Source organism: Lycium ferocissimum, chromosome 8 (assembly GCF_029784015.1).
Source record: "Lycium ferocissimum isolate CSIRO_LF1 chromosome 8, AGI_CSIRO_Lferr_CH_V1, whole genome shotgun sequence".
In the NCBI taxonomy this organism is placed as follows: Eukaryota; Viridiplantae; Streptophyta; class Magnoliopsida; order Solanales; family Solanaceae; genus Lycium; species Lycium ferocissimum.
In genome coordinates this window covers 30,203,164-30,220,307 of record NC_081349.1, presented here as the reverse complement: position 1 = coordinate 30,220,307, position 17,144 = coordinate 30,203,164, and the positions used below count along the sequence as shown (strand labels likewise).

At 34.3% G+C, this 17,144-nt stretch overlaps 1 protein-coding gene and 1 long non-coding RNA gene across 3 annotated transcripts; one reads left to right on the top strand and one right to left on the bottom strand.

Annotated features, from left to right (window-relative positions):
• Positions 1-473: 473 nt before the first annotated feature.
• On the top strand, positions 474-5,375 carry LOC132067951 (uncharacterized). The gene is made up of 4 exons (XR_009417267.1): positions 474-815; positions 2,890-3,070; positions 4,855-4,919; positions 5,098-5,375. It is a non-coding gene; the product is annotated as an uncharacterized LOC132067951 (long non-coding RNA).
• A 6,991-nt stretch (positions 5,376-12,366) lies between these two features.
• LOC132067948 (uncharacterized) lies at positions 12,367-17,052 on the bottom strand. 2 transcript variants are annotated; one of them, XM_059461372.1, is made up of 8 exons: positions 16,844-17,052; positions 16,304-16,529; positions 15,425-15,496; positions 14,562-14,626; positions 13,982-14,138; positions 13,337-13,420; positions 13,149-13,238; positions 12,367-12,718 (listed from the first exon to the last, which is right to left on the bottom strand). In XM_059461372.1, exons 1-8 carry the CDS (start codon positions 17,035-17,037, stop codon positions 12,587-12,589), a joined length of 1,020 nt encoding a protein of 339 aa, XP_059317355.1. In that variant the 5' UTR covers positions 17,038-17,052; the 3' UTR covers positions 12,367-12,586. The 2 variants fall into 2 exon arrangements, with proteins under 2 accessions (XP_059317355.1, XP_059317356.1); XM_059461373.1 differs by having other exon boundaries at positions 17,035-17,050.
• Positions 17,053-17,144: the final 92 nt, after the last annotated feature.

Sequence of the window (17,144 nt, the reverse complement as noted above, 5' to 3'; positions counted from 1 at the left end):
GTGAATAAATGTCATATCTTTGAATATTTATCCTACTTCAGATTGTTGTGGTGACATATAGCCTAACATATTCGTATACTAAAATGGAATAAACAGATGAAAATAACAGAAATTAAGCTTCTTTTAGGAAAGCGCATAGTCTATGAAAATAACATAAATGTCATAGGACCTATGATCATGGCAATACTATTTTACATCAGCTCATCATAGAGTGAGTTGCTGATATTTAGTTGCTTTAATCAATTCTTACCCAGCTCCCATTGGATTTTCACATTATTATGTGACGAACTACTCTTGTTGACAGGTTAAACAAGGAGATCATGTCACACTATTGAGCCCTTCTGCAAAGTTTGTTTTGAATGGCAAGGAAAAGTAAACTCGTTATAATATCACTTTCAGATGCTATTCCAAATATGCCATTTTTCTTTTCTCCATCAGGTTTTTTCTGTAGACACCATATATTAGTGTGTTCTATCAGTTTATATCCCATCATTTCGTCTATCATCACCGCCTTATAACTCCTCAGGGCAGGGTACACTTGAGCCTCTAGCAACGGTAATATTCTCAGGTTAAGGCAAAGCAAGATGATTGGTTGTAATAACTACGTCCACAAATTGTTGGTTTTGCAGATGATTTTAAAAGAAGGTGGAGGAGCTGGTTACTATAAGCTGGGACAGAAGGTCTATCTGATTAGATTGCACACAACAATTAATTTTGGTTAACCAGATGCGTCTATCAGTCGTTGTCTGGTGGGGATGCATGGTTCGTAGCATGCGCCTTACGTGCTAGCTGTTGAGAGAGTTTGGGTATCACATGTAAGGGTGCTATTTTTAACTTTGAACTTTTTCTTAGCAGAGGTATCTGAATGATCACTAAGAAAGTTCAAAAGTGTCTAATTGACATTTCGTGCCAAGTTTGAGCGGCTATCTGTGTAATTGGCCTCAGCCCTCATGTAGTTTTAATTTTAAATATGAAACAACACACTGATGCAATCAAGTAACCTAAGTACTACTGATTAGGTTTTGCTGTATACCTTTTTCTTTTTCCTACCAATTGCCAGTTTATATTCTCAACTTGGAAAACCCTTCCTCTCGTTCATCTTAAACAATAATCATGTGCTATAATTGTAAAATTCCCAAGAACATATAGCAGTAAAGCATCTATCCTGAAGTGACTTTTTAATTAGTGCCAGTCTTATCCCGCGATGAAGGAAATCAGGTCGAGCATAAGCTTACAAACAAAATGCAATTACAAGTAAATAAGAAAATAACTTCTAAATGTAATGATCTCTTGACCGAGTCTGAATTGATGGCTTTTGTCCACACCGTGCCATCCATTTCTGATAAGAAGCATATCAGAAAGACACAAACACACCTACGTCATAAATAAATGTATGCCACCATGCTTTGAGCTATAGCCAACAGAAAGCTGAACTCAGTTTTCAATAACAGTTAGTGAGTAGCTAGAGAGCTTATTTATTAGTTGAAATTTTGATTAAACTCTGCCAAATATAAGTGAGAAAGTAATGAGAATTTGACTTCGTTACGTTTCTTTGATCAATAACAATGGAGAAAGAGAAGTAGGAGCAGAAGAAATTATCTTATGAAAGTTCATTACATTTAGAATCTGAGAGTACAAATGCTCGAGTGACTCTAAATTCTTGTCGGGATAAAACAAGCGTTATTCTTTGAGGAAGAAGTAAAATAACTACTTCATACATATTGAACAAACTAAGCAATAATGTATTTAAACCGATGAGAAGGTCAAATGTTTGTGTTGAAGGATCTCATTTTTTTACGAACTCTTCGCTTGCTTGAGAGATTTGGATGAAAAGTGTTCAACTCCCTTGTAAAAAACTCCTTTAGCGCATACGCTGACTCTTCAACATCAGCTCAGAATCTGTAGAGGAGCTTAGATTCACCCCAATCATAAACCTGCAGCTAAAGCAAATTAAGGATGTTATAAAAGAATCTGACTAGGATTATCTAGGCTAGTCACCTTAATACAATTTAACAAAAGTACTATTTGATCATTATATATCGGGAATAACTGCAGCATTCCTTCAATTTCACCTCGTATAACCTATATGCATTTGATTCTGGTATTTGCCAAACATACAAATACTATCTGAGTTGAAATGTTGAACGACTTTTATGTTTAAAGTCAGCGAGCACAAAGTACCACAGCTTTCACAGTTCTTCTGTAAGTACAAGTGCAAACTTAAAATACAAGCCTAAGGTAGAAGGTATAGGTGCATCCAATCTAGAAGCTTTAGTTTGCTCTGTTCATCATTTCTGATGCAACTCAGTGCTTTTTTACTGAAAAGGGTGGGGATCAACTACTCTATTGTACCTTTATTGACTGGTCTAATGAAACAAAGTTTTTTTTTTTTTTTGCAGCTTTTACACATGTTTTTAGAGTTTTGACACATCTTATTGGAATTTAGCATAAATGATGGGAGTAGTTGGTTTAAGGGGCATGTAAAAGTAAAATCATACCAGTTTTACAAATAGAATTACCTCCCCAATCTTCTAGCTTTGGCTAATATTAAGTTGAACATCAGTTTTCTGAATATTAAGTAGGTTGAAAGCTTCTTGATTTATCACCTTTTTCATAATGTTCTAATAAAAAAATTGTCAAATTGTATATTTTCCTTGTGAAAATCTTCTAGTTAATCCCACTAAACTCACATCTTTGTGTTGATTACCAATTTCAATAGCTTTTGACAGCAGGGTAATTCATCAGAGATCTTACTTATTTATTGATCTTGTTTGGTCCCCACTCAACAGAGACCTTTTGATGATACAACTTCCTGTGTTTTATCTTTCATCAGCTTACTTTTCTTTATCACAAATCCCAAAATCTGATTCTCTTTACAAATTTGTCCAGGATTCCAAGTAACAACAACAACAACAACATACCTAGTGCGATCCCACAAACAACAACAACATACCCAGTGCGATCCCACAAAGTGGGGTCTGGAGAAGATAAAGTGTACGCAGACCTTACCCCGTCCTTGGGAGGTAGAGAGGCTGTTTCCGGTAGACCCTCAGCATGTCCAGGATTCCAAGTAATCCTCTCTTATTGTCTCAGAAACTGATTTGTGTTAAATCATAGAAATCAGGAATTCATAGTCTTGTGCATCTTTCAGAATTGTTATGTGTAACCTGATTAAGTTGAGCCTTCAGTGAATTACACTGAAATAACTGAATCAGACAAGCTAGTAAATTATGTGCATCAGCATTTAGCTTCCCTCTCTGTCTCTCTCTCAAAAGTACATTTAACTTCCCTTGAGATGAGAGAATGTTGGCCTTATATTTATTTAAGTAAATGGTTGAAATGGAGGAGTCCTATTCTATACGAATATAGATACCTACTAGACTGAAAATCAAATTTTATATAGAGATTAGCAACATTATATGAGACAGAGCATCCGACTTCCAACACTTAACGTATCAACAAAATAAGTGTCGTAAAAGTTGTGGATGTTAAAGATGGTGTGTTGGCATACAAATTTTTTCCAACTTGGCATACAAGATTAGCAAGAGAAAAATCGACAGAAGGCACAAACTGAACATATTGAGAATAAAATGAGAACATGCCGTATGATATTAGTTTGATCGTGAAATACAGACCTACAAATGTACCGGTCTATAGGTGATAACCAGGATGCTTGATGGTGTAGAAGGACATGCAGTAAACAAAAATTCACGTGGAAGGAAGTTGCCTGAAAAGGCATATGGTGTCTTGATATTTATGCAGAGTTAGCAAAGAACATAACACAACAATGCAAGTAAAAAAGATCCATGCTGGTAATACAACTAGTTGGGATTAAGGCTTAGTCATGTTGGTAAACTTTCATTAAACCTGGGAAAGTAAGTGTATCACTTGATAGTCAGCCACCAGCTTCTAATTACGAACAATGGCAATGGGAACTGAACCAACATCCATACTTTTGAGCATTCTAATTATCAACTATATGAATAGTAACATTCTTTTTGAACTGACTATATCATTCAGATTGCTAAAACTGAATTTTGGTCCCGCTATTTAACCAATGTGAAAGTACAAATCCTATTCTAATTCCTTATTAGGATAAAACAAGAATCACATCTTTAAGAAGGAACTGGAGCAACAAATATCATACATCTTGTGCAAACTAAGCAATAATGAATTCAAATTGATGAAAATATCGAAGTTTCAAAGGAAAAAAAGAGAAAAGAAATATTACAGGAAATTGAAGAGATTTTAAAGAGACATCATTGGTATTGTACTTCATCCTGTATTCATGTTAACACAACAGTGTTAGTAGGCCTTGAATGCTATTTTGAAAGATAATCTCTCATAACTCTTTGATTATATACAGATATCCCTGTCAAAACCTTAAGCTCATAAAACACATATGTAATATTATGAGCTGATCCTTCAAGACCTATTGTGGATTGGATCTGATCCTTTTCGAACTGTTCGTTTGCTCGAGCCATTCGGATCAAAACTTTTGCTTACTGGTGCTGATTTGGTGCCAGTATTCAATTCATTTTTAACTAATCCCTTAAGCATACGCCGACTCTTCGACGTCATCAGCTCAAATTGTTGTGCGCTCCATCTCAAAGAAAAATCTGAACTTGTAAGTGAAGAAGCTTTCTCTGGATGAACAACTAAGAGCCCTATGCAAATGAGAAGCACAAATGGCTTATTACTAATGAAAACCATTGTGCTTCTTTTGAGAAACAGGGAAAAAATCAGTTGTCTTTAGGTAAAAAGACACTAAGCAGTTCAAATATTTGGAGTCCTGTTTATGTGATCCATTCTTGTGTGTGTATATATATACTGACTGATTTATTTTTTTAATAGGATTTTGGAGGGCCCCAGAATCTGTAGATGAGTTTTTAGATTCACCCCAATCATGAATATTGCAGGTAAAGCAAAAATTAAGGCTGTTAAAAAAGAATCCAACTAGGATGAATAAAGGGTTCTTGGAACAACATCCTTGAGAAGCTAAGCATCTTTTTTTCACTTGTTTCCCTTATTATTTGTATCATTACTTGTGCATTGATCTTCTAATCAAGGACTAATGTTTGCCACCTGGACTTGCAGTCAGCTTGCCACATCATCTCTCAGACAGTGCTATTCAAACGCATCGCTTTGTCGCTTTAAGTGATTGTTCCTTCATGGATGAAGCTATACGCATCAGAGAAGTGTGCGCTTCAAACAATGAGACGCAAAGTGATCCAAGCGAAAAATGGATCTCAATTTTGTAGAGTTAGATTAGTATCGACATCATTGTACATTGGATGTTTGGATTAGTTATTAATTGCAATTTGATTATTATCGTATTAATTTGTATATGTTTTGTATTTTCAAATTTTATGTTAGTTGTGCACGTCACTTCTTGCTTTTCGCTTCAAATCTCACAGATCTCATCGCTTTTTTCATTTTTCACTTTTAAAACTACTAATCTTGACATTTTTAAAATCCCAGAAAATACACTCAGTTGAGACTTAATACACACCCAAGGTATTGACCTAGTGATCAATAAAGTAAGTTGAGTATGATGAGATCTTAAGTTTAAATTTCGAGGGAGGCAAAAACCCTAAGTGATTTATTCCCCGCTTGGAAGAATTAGCTTATATCTATGTTAGTGAGAGGTAGTACGTATCTTGTAGAATTAGTTGCATGCAAGCTTTATTCGGACACCACAATTATCCAGAAAATTTCTGAAACTTAATACTTGCTTAAAATGGCTATTGTTTGTTAATCAAACCTTACTTGGGTATTAAGGAAGAAAATCCTTTTGGGGAGAGACTGAGCAGCCAAACAATAAGACCGGTAAAAGGGTAAGTAGTCATAAAGCAAAATGTGATAAGAAAAGATAGTGTGTGGGGAATAGAACATCACTTCCTAAAAACAACCAAACACTTAACTTTATGCCATTAGGAAATCTCACTTTAGAATTCCAATCTCTCTTCCCTATGCAAAACTAAAATACTAGTCTTGGTTTCTTGTGCCAAATCTGTTCCTTTTTGCTTTTCTTTTTAGTCTTTATATTTTTAGATTTCTCCTACTCAGATAAACCCAATTCAAGAGTCACTTTCTCTTAATATTTGGAAATTTTTCTTTGTTCTTTTTTTCTCGTTAAACCAGGTAGACCAACTTTTTCTTTATATTGCTTTGGTTTATTGTATAAAATACTAGTCTCTAGCAACTTGCGTGGCACGTTTATTCCAAAATACATGTTACAAAGTTTGTATCGCATACGAAAAATTTTAAACACTGCACATAATTCCAAACTTTCCTTAGAAAAAATTAATAACTCGTAATCTGAAGTTTGAAAATTTTGCAATTATAATGCTACTTTAGCGACATTGTATGGAAGTGCTTTTTTCAGCAAAAAAACAGACAATACTTTAATTTAAAGACAATTACATACTCGAAAACATGTAAAAACATGCATATAACTATCCAAACCGAAAACCAAACCAAACCGATTAAATAGTCCGATATTTGTTTGTGTTTGGTTTTAAATTTTTAAAAACAGATAACATTTGGTTTGGTTTAGTATTATTAAAACAAAATCGAAGGAAAAACCGAACCAAACCGATAAATTTTATATACAAATTGTTATAATTATATATATACAATATTAGTAGTTTTTATAAATAGTTTCAAATACTTTGTATACTTCTTCATCAAAGTTTTATTTATCTCTAATAGGTTAATGAACTTACACCTTAATTAAACTAATTTCTTAAGAGAAAGCCATGAATCCAAACCATTTATTCAAAGAAACAACAATGAAATTTACCTAACATTTTTTATATTTCTCATAAACTTTATTCACATGATTAATACTTATAAGTCCTAAAACATTTTCTCCATAATCCAAGAAAATTATAGCCACTACAATAGAAGGGTAATAACGAATTATAAGTTGGAAAAAGATGAAAAATTCTTTCCTAATTGTAGGAAAAAAATAAAAGAGAAAATTATAATTAAGTTTCATAAAAAATCGAATCAAATCTGACTACAACCAAATTGATGGTTGTTTATTATATTTGGTTTGGTTTGGTTCTAATAATTTTAAAACCGACTAGCTTGGTTTGATTTTGGTTTTAACTAAAAATCGACTCAAACCGAACAATGAACACCCCTACCAGGGGCGGAGCTAGGTAGGCTTCAGGGGTTCATCCGAAACCCCTCGGCGAAAAATTATAGTGTATATACAAGGTTAAAATTATTTTTTTATGTATATATAGTAGATGTTGAAACACCTTAGTTTCTCCGTGTATTTACTTCTTCATTTTTTTGAACCCCTAGATGAAAATCCTGGCTCCGCCACTAACATATAACTAATAAACGCACTCCTACTATGCATATAACTCTAAATTTCTAAAAAATCACTCCTACTATGCATATAACTTAAGGAGTACTTTTTTCAGCCAAAAACATACTATACTTTAATTTAAAGATAATTACATGCTCGAACACCGGTAAAAACATGCATATAACTAATAAAAGCACTCCTACAGTGCATATAACTCTAAATTTCTAAAAACAAAACACTCCTGCTATGCATATAACTTATATATACTCTAAATCATGTTCAGAGATACAAAAAATAAAGACAAAAAAGGAATTTATACATAAAGATAGTTTAAACGTCTACATGCATAAGGTGATGATGTTATAGTCCGTGATACTCATTTGTCAACAACAATAACGTACATCTATTTAACGGAATCATATCAACTCACGAAAATTAAAGACTAAAAAATATCTGCTAAACCAAAAGGCACCCTTAAGGAAAATGAAAACTATTTCTTGCCTTTATATAATTTTTTTGGTTGGTGTTCTTTGAGCTTCTCTTTCACATATTTATTGAATTAGCCTACATTTGATTAGTTAATGGACTCTTAAATTCTACAGTTTTTTTTGTATTAACGAAGAGGTTGGCTAATGAAGAAACGAGTTACTAAGTTGTATAGAAGATGAAATGTGAAAAGTTAGAATTGTAAACAAAAATAAGAAAATAAACCGGATGACTCATATTAATTGTATACTGAATAGTTGCTGATGTGGCCATCTTTGATGCAACAACTCTTCGGCTAATTTGAGATAAAACTTCATAAATTGTCTTTTCCATACACTGATGAAGAATTTAGGGGAGGGCAAATGAGTCAATCAATTTTTAAAGGGTATTTTCGTAATTTAACTTTAGGCTTAGGAGCTTTTCATTTTTAGTATAATCTGAGATGATGATTAGTAAATCACATCCAAGTTGGAACATTCTAAAGTACATGTTCTGATGCTCTATGAATTTGTGGAGAATGGATTGTGTCTTGTAATCATCCAAGGAATACAAATAAATACAGCATGTTTTTTAACTTTCATTGGTGTTCTACTCACTTTTACCTTTTGTCTCGTCATAGTAGATAAAGCTTTTGTAGTATAGTTCAGCAAGGTGTGATGAGATGATTGAAAATTCTTTTTCCTTTTGTTGTACTAATATATCTCAGCAAGGTGTTCAGGTCAGCTTGCGCGGATGTGATTATTTTAATAGAGCATTTGCTATTTTTCATAGTTACCGAGTAATTTTGTCTATCAAGATCTAGATACATGAAAATAAATCGTCTTGTATTTTTACGCTCATTGGATTTGAAGCTAAAACATTATGATTCTTAATCTACTTTATTGACCATCACGTCACACCTTTAGCCAAAGTTCTTGTGTTCAAGACCTAGGAATGCAAAACCTTTCGATCAGGAGCAATTTACTCCCTCAAATATTTCTTTGTCATGGGCGGATATAGTCTTCTGGTTACGAGTTCATCTAACTCATTCTTTCTACACCGATTATAGATATATAAGTAAAAACCTAAAATCTCAACAGATCATATTATATTTGAACCCATAATTTTAGCATTATAATGAGTTTAATGCTGAAAATTTTAAAAGTTGAACCTATTAAAATTAGTTCTAAATTCACCATTATTCTTTGTATTCTTAATCTTCGTGCGCGATCAAATTTTAAAAGTTGAACCTATTAAAATTAATTCTAAATTCACCATTATTCTTTGTATTATTAATCTTCGTGCGCGATCAAATTAAGTCATATAAAACGAAATATAAAGAGTAATAATAAAAGAAGGTTTATTTATGTGCTCGGAGGGACCTGTTAATTTGCTTGTGCTGCACATTTCTAACTTAAGGTTGGCATACTTTTTAGATAATACTCGTCTTAAAGTTGTCGTTGCCTTGAGAATCTTGAAGGGGCTTTCATGATTTCGTCCTATGCCCTTGGCTTTGGACAAGAAGATTGGATCCATATTCCAATGGAGATAGTACTTTCAATTAAGATAACCAAGATCAATTACGAGGTTCGAATTTTCAGTAAAGAGATTCAAATTCTAACGAAGTAAATAGAAGAAGTCAAGAGAACTCAACGTTTATTACATATACATAAAAAATACTTAATTTTTAACCTTATATATACAATGTAATTTTCCTACAAATGAGATTCGAATGAACCACTTGTATCCCCCTAGCTTCGCCCCTAACCAAGATTGATTAATAGGTGAATGTAACATATGCGCAGTGAATACATATTACAATTTAATACCATAAAATTTTGGGTTCATCTTTGTTGTGGTATTAGTTTAGACAAAAAAGGGGATCTTTATACAAATAGCTGGCCGGATTTACTGTTTACTTTTTCCCATTGGTACGCATACATAATACACCAATTATACATATATTATACATCTACCTGCTATTTTTAGTTTAAACAATCAAGCGAACTGCTATTTAGGTTAATTCTTCCAAAAAATTCAACCAAACAGAACAGAGTCCTTATCTGCTAAGCAAGACAAGCCCATAAAACATGGCAATGATTTTAAGTGTTGAGCTACATAATTTAATGTTAGAAAACAGCAAGCTTTAGATAAGTGGGCTCAAAGATACAATCTTTGTTAAAGGTTAAATTTGAACGACAAGAGTGGGACACTGCAAAGAGAATGTTTACCAAAATATAAGTGTTTAAAGAAGATGCTTTGCTCTACTTTAAGATCATAGTTGGCTGTATAAAATTGATCCTATAACATGGATACACGAGTATATATGTTCTTCTAACTTTTCTATATTCTCAATCCTTAAAGAAATACCATTCCTTTCTAACCCTCAAAACCTTTAAAAAAAATGTAAGCCACAAGATTACTGGATTTGATAGTGCTATTAGTTAAGTTTGTTAGGAGTTATTTATGTTAAAAGCTACTCCCTCCGGTCCACTTTACTTGTTGCATTTTTGGTTTACACTTCCCTTGAGAAATTATGTGTTTTGACTATCATACCCTTGTAATAATCTTTAATCATTTAGAATGTTAAATTCTTTTTAGTAAATATTCTCTCTTTAATCTCTTCACTTAGGTTTTCTATGCGCATTAGTCAATGTTTATCACTTCCAAAAATAATTACTACTAAGGTCAAAATGGGAAGAATGTACTCAATTATATTTTGATTTTTTAAAATAATAAATATTTTGGATCATCTATTTTTAGTAAGAACGACAAGTAAAGTGGACCGGATGGAGTAGTTTTGTTTGTGTTTTATACTTTAATCATCCTCGTGAAGAATTGCATTCTAATACATCAAATATTTTTTGTAGTAATAGTTGGATTCACTTTTGCGTCGTTCATTGAATATGATAAAGGGAATGATGATAAGAGTAATGAAAATATAAGGATGATGGTAGGAAATATCATCCAAAAAATCTAAATAGAAGATTGTTGTTATCAAAGATATTGACGTTGGCCATATACACTTTATTAATACCAACTTCGAATTTTAAGTACTTATATGGAATCGTTTGCCATTTTATGTAATAAGAACGGTAGAAAATCATATGGTAAGATTTCAAAGACCTTCTTTCAAATTTATTTAGCATTTATCTTCATTGTGGTAAGGATATTGCATTTGCTTTTTTTGTTTGATATTTTTCAAGGGAGAGAGAGAGAGTGTCTAAATTTGCCCTTGTACTATAGTCTAAATTTGCCCTTGTACTATTTGAAATTGTTCAATGTTGCCCTACGATTTTTGATCATTTATACCCTTATCGTTACAACACATTAAATCAACTTGTGCCCTTGTCATCACTAGAGCTTCATCGTGGAACAGATGGACTTCACACGTCCAAATTCTTTCCTCTCAAGTTTTGACTATAGTTAAAATTGCAATCAGATTTCCATTAGGTATCAAGGTAAAAAATGAGATTGTTCTCAATGCTTAAACTGATATATCTAAGTGAGCTATGAGGTTAGTCTTCAAGGATCAACTTGCTTCAAAGTGCCCTCGCAGCTTTATTCCCGACTAGAAATCTATAAAGGGCTATAAGGGAGACCTGCTCTCTCTATCTGCTTTCCCTACTGGGGGCACAAGAGGCACTTTTTGTCTCGACCACTCCCTCATCCCACCTGGCTCATTCTAGGGGGGAATAACCTCAATCTGTAGAAGCTGCATCCTCAAGAGTTAAGTGATTATGCCAGTGATCAAGATGTCAACCACATAAATAGGTAGTAAAATGGGTATGGATCCATGTGCCGCTAGGGTCTCAATCACCAAAACAAGAAATTAAGTCAGCAACCAATAATAGACCAAAAACTTTTCATTTGACAACAAGGGTAATATTAGACTAAAAGTCTAACGGATGGCAAAGTTGCTCAATTTCGGGTAGTACACGGGTAAATTTGTCCCTTAGCTTTGCTTTTTTGTAATGAGACCAATTTCAAATGATACTCTTTATATAATATTACAAACTACCCTTTTGTGGAACAAATTAGTACTACATGTTGTAACATATCTCTCTCTCCATTTTTTGGCAATATATACCTCTCTTTTTATGTTTTAGAATTTGATCTCTTCTATAAGGGATTAAGGGCCATCTCTCAACTACAGTACTGCATCTCCCCGTTTTAAAGCCAAACAATTCTTTAGTATTTAACTTATCATTCCTTAATTATATGTGCAATAATAAAATAATTTTCAAACAATGTGGATGTACAGATTTGAAATGATTTAGAAATTAACATTTCACTAAACAGATGAGTTCTATCAAGTTTATGTTGAAACAGGTATTGAGGCCAGGGGAGTGAAAATATTGATGCTCATATACCACCTTTTGGTTGCACCAGCATGAAAAGCAATTACTTATTAGGAAATGAAAATATGAATTTGAAACTTAATTCGACAGTAAATGTGCCTAGGCACCAACAGTTTGTAAGCTGAAAGTGGTAGACAAAAATAATGTAACTTCAACTGATATAAAATTAATTAAAACAAGATGAAACTATCGTATGTTTTATGAACGTATGTAATCTTAGGAAGAAAATAATAAGACAATTCTTCACGGGCAAGAAAGGTTAATAAAAAATGCCATACGTAGATAGATATAAAATGAAAAGATTAATATACAGCTTACTGACGTTAATTTTTTGAGTAAAGGTGAGATGGTAATATTGTCCAGAATACAGATAAACAAATCTAGCATAAGAGCATTTAGCTTCAAAATAATAGACCAAGGACGACCCTCTTATCGTTTAAACATGATCCACTGAGGCAGGCGCTGCTGGTGTAGCTGGTGCAGCTGATGCTATGGTAAACTGTACACCTCTCGACTGTCCAGAGCGTAACACAACTGCAAATTGGGTTGCTGCCAATGCTGCAGCTTCCTGCTCCACCAAACCATGAATTCGAGTTTTTCGATTAGTTATAACTAAATAAAGACGTACATCACACTTTCTTGGAAACAATTTCATAGATGCTGGAAGTTTACTACTCCCTCCGTCCCAATTTATGTCAAAGGTGTTACTATTTGGGGAGTCAAACAAAATTTCTTTGACTATAATTTTCTCAAACTTCTTAAAAATATTCTAAATCATTAGCCGAATTCATATAGTACTTTTCATATAGTTTTCAAGCATGTAAATTTTAAAATATTTGAAGAATCTATACCCAAATTCATGGTCAAAATTAAGTGTTTTGACCCTCTTACTCCGAACACCTTCACATAAGTTGGACACAGGGAGTAGTAAATTGTTTCATCAAGTTGGAAACTCATCTACAGAAAATATTACGACTAGCAACCAAACTAACACCCACCTCTCTTTGCCTACGCTGCTGCAAAATGCTGATGGCCCAGAGCATGATGTAGCAGGGTAAAAGAAAGCCAACTGCCCGAAGCAAGAAAAGCTGCAGATACGAATCAATTAGATCCACCATCAAGAAGAGAACTTTTTAATGAGAAATAGACAGATAGTAAACCATGTAGGTATGCGTAGCCAACTTACCGAAAAGAAAGCAGTTGGATCTTCATCGTCTCCATCCGTGTCTGTCATTGGTAATGCATGGCGCAATAGTAGAAGAGCCATCAACTGTCAATGAAAATCATCATTTTTAAGACCGACAGTCATTAGACTGAGAGGGGAAGGGATAGACTGAAAGATAAGGAGGAAATAAACAAGATATGGTCCCTAATCGTGGACACCCAATAACCATAAAGGAGAGACCAGTCGAGATAGATCACCAGGAATTGAGACAGCCAATCTTCCATATCTTGAAGAAAGCTTAGGTTTTAGTAATGGGGTTCAGGTATATAAAGCTTGAACAAGCTATTGCACTCTGCATTTTGATTGGTGTCTCTTCACATTTCATTTTCAAAACCAATTAATATGTGAAAAGTTGAACTCCGAAATAAAAAAGCAACTAAGCACAATGAGAAAAGAAACATTTTTCCTCTTGCCTATCACTTGCTTGCCTAGAAATTCAGTTAAGAGAAACAAAACCCTGAATTGGACTAGTGTATTCTTTTGACTGAAATTCAACTAAGGAGCATATACCCACTGCTTGAAGGTGAACCATTTTATGAAGCAATGACAAGCTTGGTAAAGAGGCTCACAATATTATATTAGGAAATAAGTAGTAAAAGTGCTTACAATTAAAGCAGCGGATCGGCAGAATGCGGCACCACTTGCATTTGCAGAATTGTAATCATCGTATTCAGCTTCCAGAAGTTGGCGTTCAGCCTCTGCAATTGCCAAGAGGCGAGGATCATGTAAATCCAAAGGAGTACCTGAGATTTGCCATCCTCCCCTGCACCAAAATAAGAAGGCTTAAAAAAATTAGTTTTTTTATAAAAAAAGTAAAAGTGCATGATTTGCACCCTTGTGTGGCCTAGTGGTCAATGGTCAATGGTCAATGAAGTGCGGGAAAACCACGAGGTCTCTATAGTTCAAATCCCAGGTCAAAAAACACTAGGTGATTTCTTCCATCTGTCCAAGCCTTGGTGGACAAAATTACCCGGTACCTCGGTGGAATTAGTCAACATGTGCGCGCAAGCGGGGACAAACACCACCATGACCAAAAAAAAAAAAATGTAAAGGCGCATGGTCAAGCCTCAAGACTAATTCCACACCGACTAGCTAACATCACAACCAAAGAGGTCATCACATTAATCGTGGGTTATAAATTGATAGTGTACAAAAATAAATGAAAGATGAACCAACTTATACTCACCCAATATCAATAATTGTCTCCTCAACCACAGTTCGAGGAGGAACAGTATAACCAGGCTGGTATTGCTGCATATTGCAATTGAAATTGAAATTTATCAGAAAAGAAATCATCTCATGAGCTGATACAAAAGGAAAGAATTTCAAATTAATCAAGCTCAGTCTCTCGAGTTCTCTGAAATCATCACGAGCCATACTATTTATTTAGAGAAATATTGAATGTCAAAGCACTATGGAATAGGGCTAAGCAAGAGGGTGGAGTAACTTGAATGATCATTTTTAGGTTATTCACCGAAAGCAGGTGACAAGATATCTAAGTATCTAACTATGCAACTTGAATGGTTGTGTAATTCCTCAAACTAAAGGGAAGGAAAAGGTGAGTGCCACACTAACTTTTTTCTAAAATGGTGGCGCCCAAGCCATCTTGCACGCAAATTGACTAATCCACCTAATACTCGCTACACCCACTAGCACAGATGGAAATAAATCACACAGCTTTTTTTTTCTTTTTTTTTTTGTCTCTACTAGGATTTGAACTATGGTCGGTCTTAAATTGCAGTCTCATTGACTGCTGGGTCATATCCTAGGGTGCTGAGATGTCATTTCTGAACTAGGAGTACGAGTAATTTATCCTTGTCCATTCACCCTACTGTGACGCATTAAAGTACTATGTGCCTCGTGCAAAATCAGCAAGCCAGACATTCCGGGCCACTAATTCTCCACACTTTATCTCATATGATCTAATCTCAATGGACTGTATATACCGTCTAAACTCATCTCAATACCAAACTGCTCCTAAGGGTAAAGGCTATTCAATATTCTAATACACAAGACAATATGGAAACCAACTGGGAGATTGACACATACCTGATGGCAAATCTCACAAGTAATATCCCCCTTCTCATTGCACCAGTGTTGAACACATGCTCGGTGTGTGTACTGCAGTAAATGTTTTCCACCAAAATAATCAGTAGAGAGACAGAGAAGAAAGGTGCTACCATCTATGCAATTAAAGTACGATTAAGTAGATAAAATCAAATAGTGAGCAGAAAAAAACTTTGATGAGGATGAAGATGCATAAAAAAGAAAGCAAAAGAAAGCAACTGCAACAGAAGAAAAGCAGTGGCAAGGATATTACAGCTATATCTCATTAAGTGCTGCCACGGAATCAAAAAGTTCCAGAAGTGAAAGTAGAATATGATATGACTATTAGCATGTTTGGCCACGCTTCTGGGAAGCCTAAAGTAGTTATTTTTCTTCAGAAAATGTTCATTTTGGAAAGTTGAGGTGTTTGACCAAGCTTTTGGAGAAAGAATAAGTGTTTTTGAGCAGTATCAGAAGCTGCTTCAGAAGCCAAAAAAAAAAAGTAATCTTTCCCGAAAAGCACTTTTGAAACATTGGGCAAACACAAATACTGCTTTAATATGGGAAAAAGGTGTTTTTCAAATTAATTAGCGAAACAAAAACTGCTACTCTCGAAAAGTTAAGATGTTTAAATATCTAGCACATCCAATCACGCAAAACTAGTTGGATCCACTTACCAAGTATCAATATTTAAACAGTGTCAAGGAGTTGATACTCAAATGCAAGTATGAGCTTCCAATTTCAAGGCAAATATGAAGAAAACAAAGAATAGAGAAAATCCAACCCCACATTTCCTTTTGTCCTGTAAACAATTTTTCTAAATAACCAAGAAATGATCCGATTCTGCTGCAACAAAAATCAAGTGAGAAAAAAAGACTTCACCTTTAGACTTCCGCTGCAAGCACAGGGACTCTCCAACTTGTCCAAAGAATCTTCTTCTTGACAAATCCTGCACTCTCCTCTACCAATTAGAGGCGCCTCCTCCTCCGCGAGCATCCCCTTCTCGTCTACAGCTATTGAAGAAGAGGGTCCCACCATTTGCGGGTTCTTTCCATCCATAACCTCAAGCCCATCCATGTGCACCACCAAACAATCTCCCATTCTATTCCTACACCAATAATCACTTCCAAAATTCATAAATCAAAACACCCACAGCATTTCAAGATTTTCTTAAATGCACAATAAAGTTAAGATCTTTAATCACAACAACTACTACTTGTCAATTCTGCTATATGAATCTTCTATAACATTTCCCCCTATTTGAATTACTTTCTTTCCAATATACCAAAAAAATTGTGAACAAAACCAAACCCTAAAGATAAAATTTAACCTCAGCGAGATCAAGGAATTTCTCAAAATTAGCAGAAATTAAAGTATAAATTAAAAGAAAAGAAAAAAAAGAGAGCAAAAAAGCAATTGTACCTGGGGAAAATGAGGAAAGGAGATAAAAAAAAGATTAAGGTAAAGTAATAGAAGGGTGTCTTAGGTTTTAACAAAACAAAGCTAATTAGGAACCACCGAATAATGGTGGTCTGTGTTGTTGTCTTGTTCGTATAAAATGGTTTAGGCTTAGGAATTGGGGGTCTCTTTCTATGTACGCTCTTTATAAATACCATGTGGATGAGTACAGCCTAATATGCCTATTTTTTGTTTACAACGGCTCCTTTTGTCTCCCTTGGTTTTGCTGCTTTAAATGAAGTTACTGATCCATGACTTTCAACCT

Excerpts from the sequence above, each read along its gene's own strand:
- LOC132067948 (XM_059461372.1), bottom strand. The coding sequence starts at position 17,037 with ATGGTATTTATAAAGAGCGTACATAGAAAGAGACCCCCAATTCCTAAG. Across the intron at positions 14,139-14,561 it reads GAGACAATTATTGATATTGG|GGGAGGATGGCAAATCTCAG; the intron begins GTGAGTATAAGT and ends ATTTTGGTGCAG. Across the intron at positions 13,239-13,336 it reads ATCCAACTGCTTTCTTTTCG|CTTTTCTTGCTTCGGGCAGT; the intron begins GTAAGTTGGCTA and ends TCGTATCTGCAG.